Source organism: Macrobrachium rosenbergii, chromosome 39 (assembly GCF_040412425.1).
Source record: "Macrobrachium rosenbergii isolate ZJJX-2024 chromosome 39, ASM4041242v1, whole genome shotgun sequence".
Lineage (NCBI taxonomy): Eukaryota > Metazoa > Arthropoda > Malacostraca > Decapoda > Palaemonidae > Macrobrachium > Macrobrachium rosenbergii.
The window spans coordinates 1,742,485-1,758,560 of NC_089779.1; the positions used below are offsets into that span (position 1 = coordinate 1,742,485).

General features: G+C 40.9%; 1 protein-coding gene across 1 annotated transcript; it reads left to right on the forward strand.

Annotated features, from left to right (window-relative positions):
* The first annotated feature begins 997 nt into the window (after window positions 1-997).
* Window positions 998-15,367, forward strand: LOC136825633 (uncharacterized). Its single transcript, XM_067082251.1, has 8 exons — window positions 998-2,134; window positions 2,396-2,601; window positions 3,556-3,731; window positions 4,771-4,887; window positions 5,759-5,921; window positions 12,834-13,001; window positions 13,248-13,312; window positions 14,452-15,367. Exons 1-8 carry the CDS (start codon window positions 1,792-1,794, stop codon window positions 14,954-14,956), a joined length of 1,743 nt encoding a protein of 580 aa, XP_066938352.1. The 5' UTR covers window positions 998-1,791; the 3' UTR covers window positions 14,957-15,367.
* Window positions 15,368-16,076: the final 709 nt, after the last annotated feature.

Consider the following 16,076-nt stretch of genomic DNA (forward strand, 5'->3'; position numbering starts at 1 on the left):
CTTGGTAGAGACCTTTAAGTCATCTTTTCTTGTCATGGAAAATTCCAACCAAGGTTTACGACGGTTGTCACTACGACTCATTTTGCGAACGAATGAAGGATATTAACGGATTTATATCGTCCACTGAAAATTTAACAAGTTAAAAAAAGTTTGACGGTTGTGGTGACTAATGATCTAAACGTGAAATTTGTGTTTTTAGTTATAAGTCACTCGCACATTCTCAGGAACTGATATTAATCTGACGTGGAATAACTGTAACGAATAAGTCCTGTGTTTTGGGCAGTTTGTTTCAGATGAAACACAGTTTCACCATAAAAGAAACCCTTAATGAATTCAATCGTGCAAGTAAATAACTTTCAAATGAGGATATGAATATTATGGACTGCATCAATCAACTGTGTAATCTTCTTGCAAATTTATAATCAAAGAGAGTAAGATACACGGCCAGTCCATAAATAGATTCCCATGTTCGTATCAATTTCAAAATATTAAGGGGAAAAATGTTAAATAATTTCCATTATTTTCTATTTAATTTTCAACCCTTTTTAACAGATATATAACAAAAGCTAGTTTTTTTGTGGCAAAGCCAGTTGTTCCAATACTTGCCACAGTGTTTGCCTTACTCTACAGAATTTTGATCTCAGAACTTCTAGTAATAAAGACAAAAAGATTTCTTCTTTTCTACTCCACAGCTTAGTAATATTTCTTTCAATATTTTTCATATTTCATGTCACAAGAGACTTTCCGCAGACTCACCAATCTTGCGAAAGGCAAAGAGGGAGCTCTGCACAGAGTTCCTATTCCCATTACTACGAATAATGAAAGCTCCCACGAAGTGGCAGCGTGATCTGCACGTAACCCACCCAATCGCCAGAGCTATCAAAGAGGAGAAAAAAAGTTCTCGAAATCTCAAGGGCCACGTTATCATTCACGCTACTTCACAAATATACAACAATTATCTCTGAGAGGACTCCTGACAGATAAGTCAGACAAGAGTTGTTATGTGTTCGGAATGCTGACGGCTGGATAGGTACGGGGCATCGAATTTCATTCGCGAACGCGAGAGGAAGTAACCATCACCCGACTCGCGCGCGTGCGTTTGTCCTTCGAAGCAATCATCAGAGGGGATCACGTCCCGTCTATCGGGCCGGACTTGAAATGTTTGTCCTTGCAGTTAGGATAATCTAGAAAGCTGACAGTTTTTGGGGCTTCCATCACCGACAAGCATCCTCGTCGTCGGAGCTCTCAATAAGGGTGCCCAGGTCACGATAAGCCTAAGAAAGGCTTGGGAGGTTAGTGACAACTGTTATCTGGCGGTGTACATCCTCTGCTAAAATAGCGATAGTAGTCTTTAAAGATTATACAGAGTATCATCTGCTCTCGCTTCGAGACCAGGCCAGCAGGAAACACGGAGCAGGATACAACTGTCTCGTGGAAATATCCCAGACTTGAGATTTCCAGTGTTATATCCTAGCTACTCGATCACCTCTGTGCTAGACTGCGTGCTGATTTGAAAGGAAACCGTATACCGCAAAAGTAAAGTTCATGCTTATTATTCCTCGATATTCCTAGTGAATACAGTGTACAGTCCGATTTTCTAACAGACCAAATTCTTCTGCAAGAAACGACAATGTGAGGAAGAACATTCTTCTCCTGACAACATATAAGAGTACCTGAATGAATATTGTACCATAACGCCGCATTAGTCCGTTAAAGGGTAGATAACCCCCGAGACCGTGATATCCTGAGATATCAACAGATTCCACCAGAGCCCAAAAGACAAAACCTCGGATGCTAAGCTCACGCGCGGCCGCCTTCAGCGTGAAGGCTCTCCTCAACCCGGCCACCGACAGAGCTAGAGAATCTCCGCAGTCAACTGCTCGCTCGGCCAAAAACAAACGGAAGAAGCAAGGCAGGGTAAAACACAATCATGGCGGGAACGCATTCCAGGACAACAATCGAGGGACTACGGAACCGACCCTGGACGTCGAACCTCCGCTGGTACACGACAGAAACCCCGTGCTGTCGCCGTTGAGACCCTGCTCGTTTGGCCGCCACGAGACCTACGCTGGCGACGATGCTAAAGACGCACTCGATGGAGAGGAGGAGCTGCTGGATGTTGAAAACTGTGCCGGTTAGTACGTCTGAAATAAGCCCAAGCAATGGGAAACTGCCATCGTTTTACACTGGCAATTCCAGTCTAGTTAGATAACATTAGGAGCAGTCGAGCGAAATGTTAACTATTACGTCAGCTGAAAGCGTTTTTGTGAGTGTGTGTTAGACAGAGAGAGAGAGAGAGAGAGAGAGAGAGAGAGAGAGAGAGAGAGAGAGAGGCATAGCAATTTTATTAACAAAAGGAACATAATAGCATTACATTATTTCATGTGTTCGGCAGATCCCTTAGACGTTTGCAGTTCACCTTCGCACCCCTTGGCTATGAACCACCCGGCCATCACTTCGCCTCCGTACTCGCCCATGGGAGCTCCGAGTCCGAGGGATCTCCCTTCCTGTTCCTCCGGGGATTGTGATGCCCTGTCGCTGTCACCTCCTTATTATGCACGGGGTATTCCAACGACTACTTCTGCGAATAACGATTGGCAGGTTAGTAGTCGTCCGTCAATGGAGTTCAATTCAGAGCGGAAATATGAAGACTGTCATGTACGTATGTATGTATGTATGTATATATACATACACATCCACAAAATATATGTATATATACATATAATATATATATATATATATATATATATATATATATATATATATATATATATATATATATACAGTATATATTTATATTCGTTTATCACACATCACCACATGTGAAAAAATGAGAGATTGGGTTTAGATCCTGACCGGTTTCAGCTCTTTTTCCAAGCCATTGACGAAGAACTGATACAGTTAATAGAGACTGTACGGACGAATATACACAAACGTTTGAGACTACGAATTCACACCTGACAGGAGTCAAGGTGTTTGCAAGTATAATAATCCTTTTTCCGTGCATACCTACTGCCTTCCTTAAAATTTAAACATTTTACAAATTTCTCTTGAAATTACAAGGTCAAGTTTATACATGCCTTGACCTTCTTTCATGAAGAAAGTAATGATATTTTAGAATACGATCTCAGTTTTGTCCCACTGACATGTAAACAAATTTCGCTGTTCGCCTGTGCATATCTTACCAGCCTGACCAACATAGAAGTTATCACAAGACATCCATGGAATTTTATATACACACCCTTTGGTACGTCGGGAGAGTTCTTTCTAAGTACACGTTTCATTGTTTTAGCGTTGGCAATTTTCAGGACAGCATTCGATTGCCATGTCGGTGAAATATTCAGTTTTCAGTTCTCTCTCTCTCTCTCTCTCTCTCTCTCTCTCTCTCTCTCTCTCTCTCTCTCTCTCTCTCTCTCTCTCTCCTGTAAGCTATTCAAGCAAAGCTAATTACCTTATATGTCCCTTTGGGAAATAACAGGTGTTGCGAATATTTCATGCGGACAAGTGACTGCCCAAGTGTTTAATAAATTTATGTTTTCCATGCAATTTCTTTAGGGGCTTTCTCAAGCTCCACCCGTGAATGTGGATAGGGGCGGCGGCGACCATTCAGTCAACAACGAGGTCAGTCTGGGTCTGAGTTGCTCCAGTATCACAATCCAACTCCTGCAAACTGACCTCTGGTCAAAGTTCAACGATCTCGGAACCGAAATGATAATAACGAAAAACGGAAGGTAAGTGAATGAAGCTATTAAAAATATATAGTAGGACGTATTTTTGTATCATAATTTATATATATATATATATATATAATTATTTATATTATATGACGCCTTTTTTTTTAACTATGGAGGGGTGGCTCCAGCAAGCGTTAACCTTCCAGTTCTGAAGAAGTCTGTTTTTAGATGAGTGTTGCGAGTTCCATACCAATTTTTGTTCTGTGACCCACCACAGTCGACTGACCACTAAGTGTATAAGTCATTGCTTAGGTCAACACGGTCACGTACATCTGTTATGAAAAGGGCCCAAAGAATGTTTCCCTTATATTAGATTCGGGTCTCTCGTTAGGGTGTGTGGTGGTGGTGGTGGTGGTGGTGGTGGTGGTGGTGGTGGTGGTGGTGGTGGTGGTGGTGGGGGTTTGTAAACACGACTAACCTTAATGAGTAAAATGAAACAAAGATTGTGGAGTCTTTCGTATGGCCAATTTGTAATAAACATTAGTGAATACCACTCTGAGGAGTAAATTGTGAATAGTGAAAGAAGATAAGAAAAAATTTGAGGACAATTTTATCTTTGATCTAAATATTAAACTAAGCTCCTGTGTTCCCGCTATTTCATCAAAACTTCCATCTCATCTACAAACTTTGTTTATGATTCTTTACAGGTATTTCTAATGAACCCTCAGTCCTCACAGTCGGTCATCTAGTCTTCATATATTTTCTCTCCTTTGCTCAATCTCACTTATTTCCCCGTATCACATTTTCCACTATTTATTTTCTCTTAAAAAATTTCAGTCCTTACGGTTCTTCGTACTCTAGAAACCTTCACGCACTACTAAATATTTACTCCAGCACTCCAGAATCCATTTCCTTCTCTCCCTCTGACGTCACCTCGAAATCAAGTCCTTCCATCACATCACTTCGGTCACTGCAAACTTACACTCTTTACAACTTGGTCTACTTCTTCAGTCTTTGAAAAAACTCGGGCCTTCTAACAGCTCGTCGTCGTCCATTAATGAAGTCTCAAATTATTCTTCTTTGCTTTCCCTTCCAGGAGGATGTTTCCAGTGGTAAAAGTGGGGTTGCGTGATCTCCACCCTCACAAAACTTACATGGTTTACCTCGACATGATAGCCGTCGACACTCGCAGATATCGTTACGTTTATCCGAGGTTAGTGACTTGTTTTCGGATTGTGTAGTGTCTTCACAAAATCCCTCCCAAAGTATGAGGGCTTCAGATTTTCTGAGGCTGTACCAACACTCACATAATTAACAACTGCCTCCCAAAGTATTAAGGCTTCAGATTTTCTGAGGCTGAACCAACACTCGCATAATTCAATTTAGCTGTGAATGATATTTTCTTACAACCTTTCCGAAGGTTTCCCGTACGGACAGCACATGAATGTAGGCAAACGAAGAGCAAGTTCTGGATTGCTACAGTAAAACTGAAGCGATAATAATATTTCAGCACTTAATTTTCCTTTGTGGTCGTTTACTCAGGTCTGCATATACATATTTTTGTATGTGGGGAAAGTGAATGTACGTGTGTGTGTGTATATGTGTATATATATATACATATATGTATGTATATGTATGTATGCATGTATGTACGCATGTATGTGGACAGGGATGTCTTGAGTAGAAAGATGAAACCGGTCAAGATTTATATATAAACAGTATGTATATATACACATAATTGTAATGTATATAAGGTCCTCACCATTGAATAAAGTAAAATATTATCACCTGTCACTTTCAAGGTATCATTTTATGCTAAGAGAACGGCATATCATTCATAACTTGAATTGCTGGTCGAATTCTTTACCTCATATTTTTACTGCATGTCTAATAAAACCTATATTTTTTAGGTCCTAAGATTCAAGAACACTTTTCATTTGGTCGATGAATTTTGTGAAGATTCAAAGGCACCTGAAATCTGTCTGAAATCAGTGTTCAGTCAACAGGACCCCATTTCAAATTCCCTTTCGAAATCCTTTTGAAATCCTTTCGAAATCCTTTTGAAATCCTTTTCCCCATTACAGCTCCCGCTGGATGGTAGCAGGGACCGGTGAGCCACTGGGTGATCATCCACCTTACATTCATCCAGATTCTCCATCCACGGGGGCTCAATGGATGGCAGCTCCTTCGATTGCCTTTGACAGGTTAAAACTTACCAACAATAAAACCCGGCTGACCAAAGGACAGGTGAGTTCTGGATGATTAATCTTAGTGCCAATTATGGCCTTTAGTGTTTAGCTTTACATAATCTATTACAGTATTCAAACGGAGGGAGCCTCGATGGCTCGGTCGGTAGAGCAGCTGACTCGGACTTCATAAGAGGTCTGCGTCGCGGGTTCAAATCCGCAGCCGGCCGGTCAGACGGCGGACACTTTGCTATCCGTGTAGACACCCGGGATTATGTATGTAATCAACGGATAGGTTTGCTGAAAGCAAATGGGTGTTACAGACTATAAACATACACACAAACAAAGCCACTCCAACACCTTCTAAAAACATAACAGACACCTTACACGTCTCGAACTGTCGGCCTAAACCGCTCACGTCTCCTCGCTGCTGGGAGAAAGGGAGCTGGAGATTTGGCACGATACATACACATGTGCTACCGGGGTCTAAGCGGTGTCAGGCAGGGCAGCCGATCGAGGCTACGGCCTACCCCAACGCCAAATCAAAGTCCTTCGAAAGAAGGCATCGTGCTTACCCCATATGAAAAATGGGATAAAAGCACGTTATACGAAGAAGAATAGTGTTCAAACGGAGGCCTTTTCTCTCACTATGACTGATGTTTGTCTTCAGCCTGTCAAAAGGTTACCTTACGAACTCCTTCATTACTAATATGAAAATAAAGATAAAAATGCAAAAGCATTCATAAATCAGGGGGACCAAAATGCACTAGAGGAGCCAACAAATGTCTTCACAGTTTAAATTTCGAGATATTTTAGTCTTCCGACAAAAAAAGAAAAGAAATAAATAATCAAACGGATAAACAAATAAATGAAATGAATGGATGGGAACACAGCCCTCATCAGTGCTAAGCCCAATCAAGTATGTGACAAAGGAACAACAACAGGTGGGCTTTCTCAGGCTTAGGTCGTTCGTTCGTGAAGTACTGTACAAACGAACGCAAAACCATCCAAAAAATGTCTAACTTGTCATTAAGTGAAAAAAATTTCTAAAGACGGGAATTCTGATATCAAACCGAGATTTCATGACGAAATTTTTTTTAAAAAAACATCAAGTATGTGACGAAAATGACCCAGTGTCGTCAGTCTATCTGAAGGATGGCGACAGAGAGGTGGCACCTGAAGTGGTTGACAGGCACATACACGGATACCTTCGCCTCTTATCGGACGCGCTCTTACCAAATTTTTCGACAAGATGTTAGTTACTTCACGGGTGCCCCGTTATCACCTGTAGCCTCCACAACTACTGATAATATGATACGCGACTCGGAGAGAGAGAGAGAGAGAGAGAGAGAGAGAGAGAGAGAGAGAGAAAGGTAACCGTACTGCTTCCTATGAATGCATTGCAAAATTTACCGATGGTTTCAAGTCCAAGAGCGAGAACAGAAATACATTTGCAAAAGAATATACCCTTTTACGCGATGACCTGGCAATCCCTTACAACTAGGGTAATCATAAAAAGTAATCATAAAAGTTCTGTACACATGGAAACATGCTTCACAGAAATAAATTTCTGACACCACCGGACCCAACCCCGGTCTTTCGAGTGGGAGTCCAGGACATTAGCAATTCGGACACAAAGGTCATAAAAGCAGTTGGAACCTAAGTACTACGCACCTGAGGTTTTTCCTGAGCAGGCGACTCAGGCCTAACATACCAGCGAATTTATTTCTGTGAAACACGTTCCCGTGTGTTCATTCCCGTCATATCTCACAGCGAAAGGGTCAAGTCGAATGAAATATTAGCAATTCGAGCGCTGGTGCGTCGGGGAGTTTGGTAAAATTCGCTGGTACGTTAGGCCTCAGTCGCCTGCCCTGGAAAAACCTCAGGTGCTTAGTACTCAGGTTCCAATTCCTTTTGTTACCTTTGTGTCCGAAATGCTAATGACCTGGACTCCCATTCGAAAGACCGGGGTTCGGTCCTGTGGTGAGTTAGAAATTTATACATATATATATATATATACGCTAGTGACTTTATTATACTCATATGCATAAAACCAAAAATATCACTGAATCTCGAATTCAATATACACTAAGAATAACTTGCACCCAAGGGGAATTATAACTGATAAGTGCTTCTGCCCCGGCCAGGATTTGAACCTGGCCTTTGGGTTAGATTCACCGACTGCCAGTCGATCTGATCTTGGCCGGGCAGGCCGACTCATCAGTTCTGATTTCCTTAAGTTATTATCAAGGTTTAAAGCATTCAATGTCTGTCTACTTTTCCCTTTTTCAAGCACAGATAAACTAGAAGTTGAAACACTCGTTACACAATGTTCAACTGCTTGAAAAATATGACTCTCAGGGTAAGTATTATGGCTGTGATTTGAAAATACTGAACGTTGTCTCGTTTGTGAGTGAAAGAACACTATCGCATATTTTTTCCCCTGACAGAAAAATGCCAGGGATTCACTGAGCAAAAACACTTATCTCAAGAGTCAAACTGGTTTAATCAACGATCTTTGTGTGAAGATTCAATTTCGATCTCTATTTTCTATCATATAAAAAAGGGATGCAAACAGACAAATGAAGGTTACAAAACTGTTCTCGGAATGCCAGCGACAGATTCGCTTCCTCAGCGAAAACGCGCCAACGCACACGGACTAATTAGTACAAAGGTGACCTACTTGTTATAAACCTGATAGGGAGATAAAAATCACTTGCTACTAGTGGCCATTCAGACCGTGATAAAACTTGGAAAAAAAAAAATCCTTTGTTTGATAAACCTCAGATACGAAAACAACCTTCGATGTGTGTGTGTGTGTCAGTCATGACTGGAATTAAGTATGTATGTGTCATCGTGAATAGGTTTTATTCAGTTTTAAACGACAATGTGGGATAGAGCGCGGTTGTCACTCCCGCAAGAAAGCTTTGGGGCGAATGACGACTCAGGCTCCATCCAAGCACCCCCCCCACCCCCGGCACTTGGCGAAGCAGGCACTGAATTACGTGATCTTATCGAAATCCTATTTACTGAACAAGTAACTTCAACCTCTCACTTTACGCTGCTGTCTAGAGATAATGCCAACCGATAAAGCTAACGATTTCAGATAAACAAGCAGTTCATGGAACAATAACTCTTCTCAGGCACCTCCCTAAATTATCTCAAGCATTCTGAAAAAAAATCCTGTGGCCGCAAGGTTCAGTTCCCCAAACTTTCTCGTATCGCTGGCGGCTTTATCGCGCCAGTCGAAACCTACCTTTTATGCATTCGACCAACATTTTTTATCGAGGCCTTTTTTATTCATCGTCGTCTATCGAGAAGTGGTAAATCATTAGCAGTTTATGCAACACTAGACGCTTTTCTCTTATCTCATGGTCACCACGATAAGAAGATAAATATTTTTTTTTTTCGGATACTGAAAACGGCTCTCTTTTTAGATGACGGCGCCATAAACAATTTCAGTGATAATGATGGGAATTCTAATTCATTCACATTTTTTTTTTTAGTCCTTTCAACATCCAGCCGAACGACTTTTGACCTCTGTCACTCGTCTCAGGCTTCTCCGAATAAACACGCCGTAAGTGTCCACAGCACGAAACGATCAGTAGAAAATGAACGTGACATTTCCAGAGAAATGTTTATTCGCAGTCGTTCTTTTGGCTCATTCCTCATCCGCTTTAAAATGCGTGAGTTTTCATTTTCTTTTGCTGACTGTTAACCTTGGTTAATTTGGTCGTTTTCATCTGCGATCCACCGAAGGTTCTCATTTTCCCTTTTTTTTTTATACTCTGACACCTGAGGATTTGTCGTGGGACACTGCGCAGCACTTTTGACATTGTTTCGTTTGTTCGGGTCCTGAAATGAGCACAGATTTTGAATAACAGTAACGAAGGTAATTCTTTGAAACTCTGAATAACAGTAACGAAGGTAATTCTTTGAAACTTTGAATAACAGTAACGAAGGTATTTCTTTGAAACTTTGAATAACAGTAACGAAGGTAATTCTTTGAAACTTTGAATAACAGTAACGAAGGTATTTCTTTGAAACTTTGAATAACAGTAAGGAAGGTAATTCTTTGAAACTTTGAATAACAGTAAGGAAGGTAATTCTTTGAAACTTTGAATAACAGTAACGAAGGTAATTCTTTGAAACTTTGAATAACAGCAATGAAGGTAATTCTTTGAAACTTTGAATAACAGTAACGAAGGTAATTCTTTGAAACTTTGAATAACAGTAACGAAGGTAATTCTTTGAAACTTTGAATAACAGTAACGAAGGTAATTCTTTGAAACTTTGAATAACAGTAACGAAGGTAATTCTTTGAAACTTTGAATAACAGCAATGAAGGTAATTCTTTGAAACTTTGAATAATAGTGATGAAGATAATTCTTTGAAACTTAAATCAGGGGCGTCATTTGGGGGTGGCGAGGGTGGGGGCACTTGGCCCCTCAAGACACTGATGGCCCCCTCCAAGATTTGGTTTCTCCTCTTAGCCTTTGAAATTAATAATAATAATAATAATAATAATAATAATAATAATAATAATAATAATAATAATAATAATAATAATAATAATCTTTGGGTGGTTGTGGCACTCCTATTTGCTGCTTAATTAACTCAATACAGCTCTTATATGGCTTCAAAATGTTCCAGAATGATCACAAATCTCCAAAAATTTCTCGGGAGCTTACAGCGCCCCCTACCCCCCATCTGATAGGGCTCGCTTCACTCGCCACTCCAACCATACCACAAGCTCTAAAACTTTGGCTCTCCTCCCCCCAAGAAAAAATCTGAAATGACGCCACTGGAAACTTCGAATAATAGTAATGAGGATAATTCCTGCGTCAACTAGAACCGAGAGAATGGCTCGGTTATACATACTGCAAGCTTTCCGCTTGCAACGGTGACAAGTAGCCTAAACTTCTCATTTTCCACGGGGAAAAAATCTATATTTCTACTTCTCCTTGATGATATTCCATTGACAAAGTAAGTACCGTAAACGCTGTTTTTGTTTCACCTCCGCACTTTAAATGCTTGATACTGAATAAAGGTGGCCATCTTGTTGAATATGCCCTTTACGAATATTTAAGGGTTAGCAAATATCGGGATAAAGCATAGCTGCAAGAAATTAAATTATGAAACGCTTGATATGAGTGTTGTATACAGACATCCAACTCTTTAGAAACTGGGAGCCCAACGCCTTCTGGAGCCACTCCACCTAAAAAAAAAAAAATTATATATATATATAATATATATATATATATATATATATATATATATATATATATATATATATATATATATATATATATATATACATATTTGTTAGTAATGCTTCATACACTGAGCTTAAAAGAATATGTACCTGGCGCCAAACTTCATTTACAATCGAAAACAGTTCCTCCTATCTCGAGTCTTGTACGATTTTATCGTCGTGAACGATATCTCACTACTCAACGACCAAAGCAATTAGACCCTAGCACAGTAATCACCGAGGCTAACAGATGAAAGGCACCGCCTGAGCGGGGGTGGGGGGTTGGGGGGGGACTTTTGAGGGAGTGGGAAGAGGTACCTGGCCGATTCAGGGTTTGTTGGGTGAGACTCTGACCGTCGGTTGCCATTTCACCTTAATCGATTTTATTATCAGGTCTGTTGGCGGCTATGACACAAGTTGACAAATATTTTTTATTCTGTTTTGCTTTCTTGCGTTTCTTTAAGCACGATTTCCACAGAGAGACGATGCAATACACAAAATGACGTGACAAATACACACTGCCGTTTCAGGACGGATGTTCCCTGGTATGCAACAATAATGATGATAAGAATGAAATGAGTAATTATAGAGTGATGCGGTACCTTTACAGCGGCTCTCGCTGTTTTTTCACAACTGCATCGCAATTAATTCTAAGGGATGACAAGGGGCCACTTTTATCAAGCGACTTTCAGAACTTATCGTTCATTTAAGAGGGCTAGGACTGTGGCTCTTAAATTGTGAAAGGCGTACCAGTAAAGTCATGAAAAAAAAAAACACTTGAATTTAAATTTCTTTTGTAACAACGTCTGTAGCTTTGAAACTTTGGTCAAGGTCACTCTCAGTAGGGTCGTGTGACAGGGTCAAGTTTGATTTCCTACCTGTCTAACGATTCTGTTTTATAACAAAAACGAAAAAGACAATAGTTGTAGATAATTTTGACAATAACAGGTAAACACAAAAGATGTGAAAAATTCTTATTTTGAGAGAAACTATGAATAGAAAATGTTACCCATTTCGCCACCCTTACCGTCACCATTAAGATTTTATATTTGTTCAAAGTCTGTGATCTCAGATGCAATGCGATCAATACATACCGTAAGAGCTGCAGATGACGTGCTTTCATTAAGGTGTGATGATTCTGCGGCATAAGGACATTTTCTTGACTCAACTATTAAAAAAAAAAAAAACAAACTTAGCAGCCTTTAGCACTGCGGGGATACGAATTCTTTATCGGAGAAATAAAAGTAGTTCAGTGCAGATCATTAACTATCCATTACTATCAATTTTCCTCTTAACGGACATTCAAGTAAAAAAAAAAATAGTTTTCCCACATCCGCCACGTATTGATAGCTGTGTACTGCGTCTTACGTCTTCTCCCCCTTTGACCTAAGGGCCGTTCTTAGATTACTAGCCCGTGCCCATGGTCTGAGAAGCTTAAACCATGCCCGTGCCCACATAGCTTCAATAGCGTCCTTAGTGAGGATGGCTGACGAGGTTATTTACTCTCCAGTCATTAGCAAATCTGGTTACGAGGTTAATAGGTTGTAGAAAGACAGAGAGCCAGTTAAGGTCACCAGAGGAACGAACAAAACGCCCTCTCTATCACTACTATCCGCGAAAGAACTCTGGTCTATAGCTGGTGAGGCAAGGCTGGTACCACTGGACCACAGGGGCCATCATTGCAGCTTAATGTCGCTTATTATTTCCCTCTCTCCACAGATCATTCTCCATTCGATGCAAAAATACCAGCCTCGCATTTGGGTCCAGGAGGTAGACCCATCCACCACCTACGCCGATTTGCCATCTTTCATCAACCCGAGCCAGGCACAGTCGGCTAGCTTTCCTGAAACCACCTTCATCACGGTTACCGCTTATCAAAATCAGCAGGCAAGGCAAAGAGCCGTTTTGTTTGTGAATGAATGGCAATTCTGCGAGTTTAAGTGTTTACGTGCATGTCTCTATGCGGGAATCTAATTCAAAAGTAAATATCATGTGTAATTTGTGTTGGTTAGACCGAAATGTGTATAAATACAAATGTTGCAAAATTTGTTCACTCTGCCTTTTAGGACTATTGTTGATGTATATTCTTAGCTATACTGCTTTTAAATATCATCTCTAAATTTCCATCCACAGATAACGCGATTAAAGATCGACAGCAACCCGTTTGCTAAAGGTTTCAGGGACACAACAAAGCAAAAGTGAGTTCTCTCTCTCTCTCTCTCTCTCTCTCTCTCTCTCTCTCTCTCTCTCTCTCTCTCTCTCTCTCTCTCCACCTTATTTGTCACCACTTTACCCATGCTGCCAAACCATTTCCCAGCCCAGTCCCTCCACCTACAAGTGACCTAGTCCCCCCACCTACAAGTGACCTAGTCCCCCCACCTACAAGTGACCTAGTCCCTCCACCTACAAGTGACCTAGTCCCCCACCCACAAGTGACCTAGTCCCCCACCCCACAAGTGACCTAGTCCCTCCACCTACAAGTGACCTAGTCCCTCCACCTACAAGTGACCTAGCCCCTCCACCTACAAGTGACCTAGTCCCTCCACCTACAAGTGACCTACAGAGGAACCTTTTGGTTTTCACAGACTCCTTCAATATTAGTTCCCCTCGTCTTCCCATTCCTTGAAAAAAAAGTTAAGTATACCTTAGTTTAACCAGACCACTGAGCTGCTTAACAGCTCTCCTAGGGCTGGCCCGAAGGATTAGACTTATTTTACGTGGCTAGGAACCAACTGGTTACCTACCAACGGGACCTACGGCTTATTGTGGAATCCGAACCACATTATACTGAGAAATGAATTTCTATCACCAGAAATAAATTCCTCTAATTCTTCATTGGCCGGCCGCAGAATCGAACGCGGGCCTAGCAGAGTGCTAGCCGAGTACGATATCGACCCGTCCAATGAGGAACTCCTCCCATTCCTTGAGCTATGCAGAATTATTAGTTTTGTTCCTTAAACTCATAAGAACATACTTCTCATAACAGGTTTTCTTGACCAAAGATCAGTCTTAGCAGCCTACTTTCAATATAATATATATATATATATATATATATATATATATATATATATATATATATATATATATATATATATATATATATAAAATATATATATATATATATATATATATATATATATATATATATATATATATATATATACCACAAACACACACACACATATATATATACTTCTTAAGTGAAACTATTTAAAGTGATTTTGACATCATTACTATAGTGTGAAATAAATTCTGTAAAGTGATATAACGTTACTGCGCCGATTTGTTTTTATTCAAATACATAATACTGACTATTATCATTTAACCATAATTCCAGGGAAATACTCGACAGACGCCTGCACCAAGAGATTGGTTCACACAGCACCCAGTCCCTCCCAGCTGTGTCCTTCATCTTGCCTCTTGGAATGCCCGGCCCTCCCCACCTGCCCTTGGCGAGATACTCCCCTCAGTATCCTTTCACCAGTACCACCTCGCTGCCGCAATTCGGCTTGCCGTGCCCCCAGCCTCCATCGCAGTATCATCGTGGAGACCCGTCCATTCATGCCCCCTTCGCCCTGAACAGCCCCGTCTCTCCTCCGATATCTCCAGTTATGTTATCGCACCAGTGGTACCAGGAGGCCTTAGAAGGAGCCGTTGCACGGGGAGGGGTCGAGGGGGGTGTAGGAGACGCGGGGAGGTTGCCCTGGATGCCAGACGTGAGTGCTTCTGCGTTGCTCCACGGGTCCGGCAGCGTGCCCCTGTTCTACCCACCTTTCATGCCAAATCTCCACATTCACCATCCCCACGCCCTGGACCTCACCAAGAGGAAAGAAAATACGTGACGACTGGAACATGGCGCGCCGCCTTAATGAGACGCAAGTTTCCCTGTTGGGGGTTCTTCGGGCGAAGGAAAACTGCCCGTAATCTAGCTTCAGGCGATACTGAAGACGTTGTGAACTTTTATGAAAAAACAGTTGGACCTGAATTATGGAACACCTTCCGCGACTGGTATCAACGCGCTGAAGTGAATCTTCAATCATGGCCAGGGCCATTGGGAATGAATTCAGAGGCGCTCTCAGCTAGCAAGGAATGGAGGATATTTTTCGACATAAATCGGCAGTGTGAAACCAAATTTACTAGTCGTTGATATTGTAGTAGTAAGTTATTATACGAAAATCGTTGAAGAAATGTAAATACGAGTACAGTGTGATTTGCTCAACTTTTCTGTGAATTGTATGAATATCTTATTCCCATAACCGAGTCATCATTTTTCCTAGAGTCGAATTTGCTGTGACAAAATATATACAATAATGAGGACGAGTCGCATGACAGACGAGGAAGTAAGTTGGTCTAGGCTTGCAACTCGTCTGTTGTCCACAGGACCCCAGCTGACACAATCGAGTACTATAATATCCAGGGATTGTTGCTGTTATATGCACTGTAAATTAAACAGTAGAGTACAGTGTGTACAATTTTGCGTAACCATACTATTAGATTTAAGCCTTCGAGTTCCATAATTACGGAATTGACTAGTTTAAGAATTCCATATTGAGAGGACACGGGAAGTACGTGTGGACACTGAGACAAACTGTAATAATAAAAAACGACAACTTGTCAGCATAAGAATTTATGATGTCAGCTACAACAATAAGAAATCGGTCTAACAATTACCAGGAAGCAACATGGAAGGGAGTTAGTTTTAAATCATCACAAAGTTACAGAAAGATTCTCAGTGACTTAGAATATTATTAATTTCATATTCACGACAAAATCGCTCATATCTAGATTCAAAAATTAAATGCCAATTTCTCAGAAAGTCCCCAACGTCATTTCCAGTGTCCTGAGAAACTTCCGTTCGAGGGAGTTATTTCGGCATTTGCTGGTAATTGCCTCCGATAAAGGCATCAGTCTTCTTCTTTCTCTGTATCTTTACCCACTTCTATGTGGGGGTCGATGTTTCTG

Bases quoted from the DNA above. Each gene is read 5' to 3' on its own strand.
- LOC136825633 (XM_067082251.1), top strand. From the start codon at position 1,792: ATGCTAAGCTCACGCGCGGCCGCCTTCAGCGTGAAGGCTCTCCTCAAC. The intron at 2,602-3,555 runs GTTAGTAGTCGT...CAATTTCTTTAG, and splicing joins CTGCGAATAACGATTGGCAG to GGGCTTTCTCAAGCTCCACC. The intron at 3,732-4,770 runs GTAAGTGAATGA...TTTCCCTTCCAG, and splicing joins ATAATAACGAAAAACGGAAG to GAGGATGTTTCCAGTGGTAA.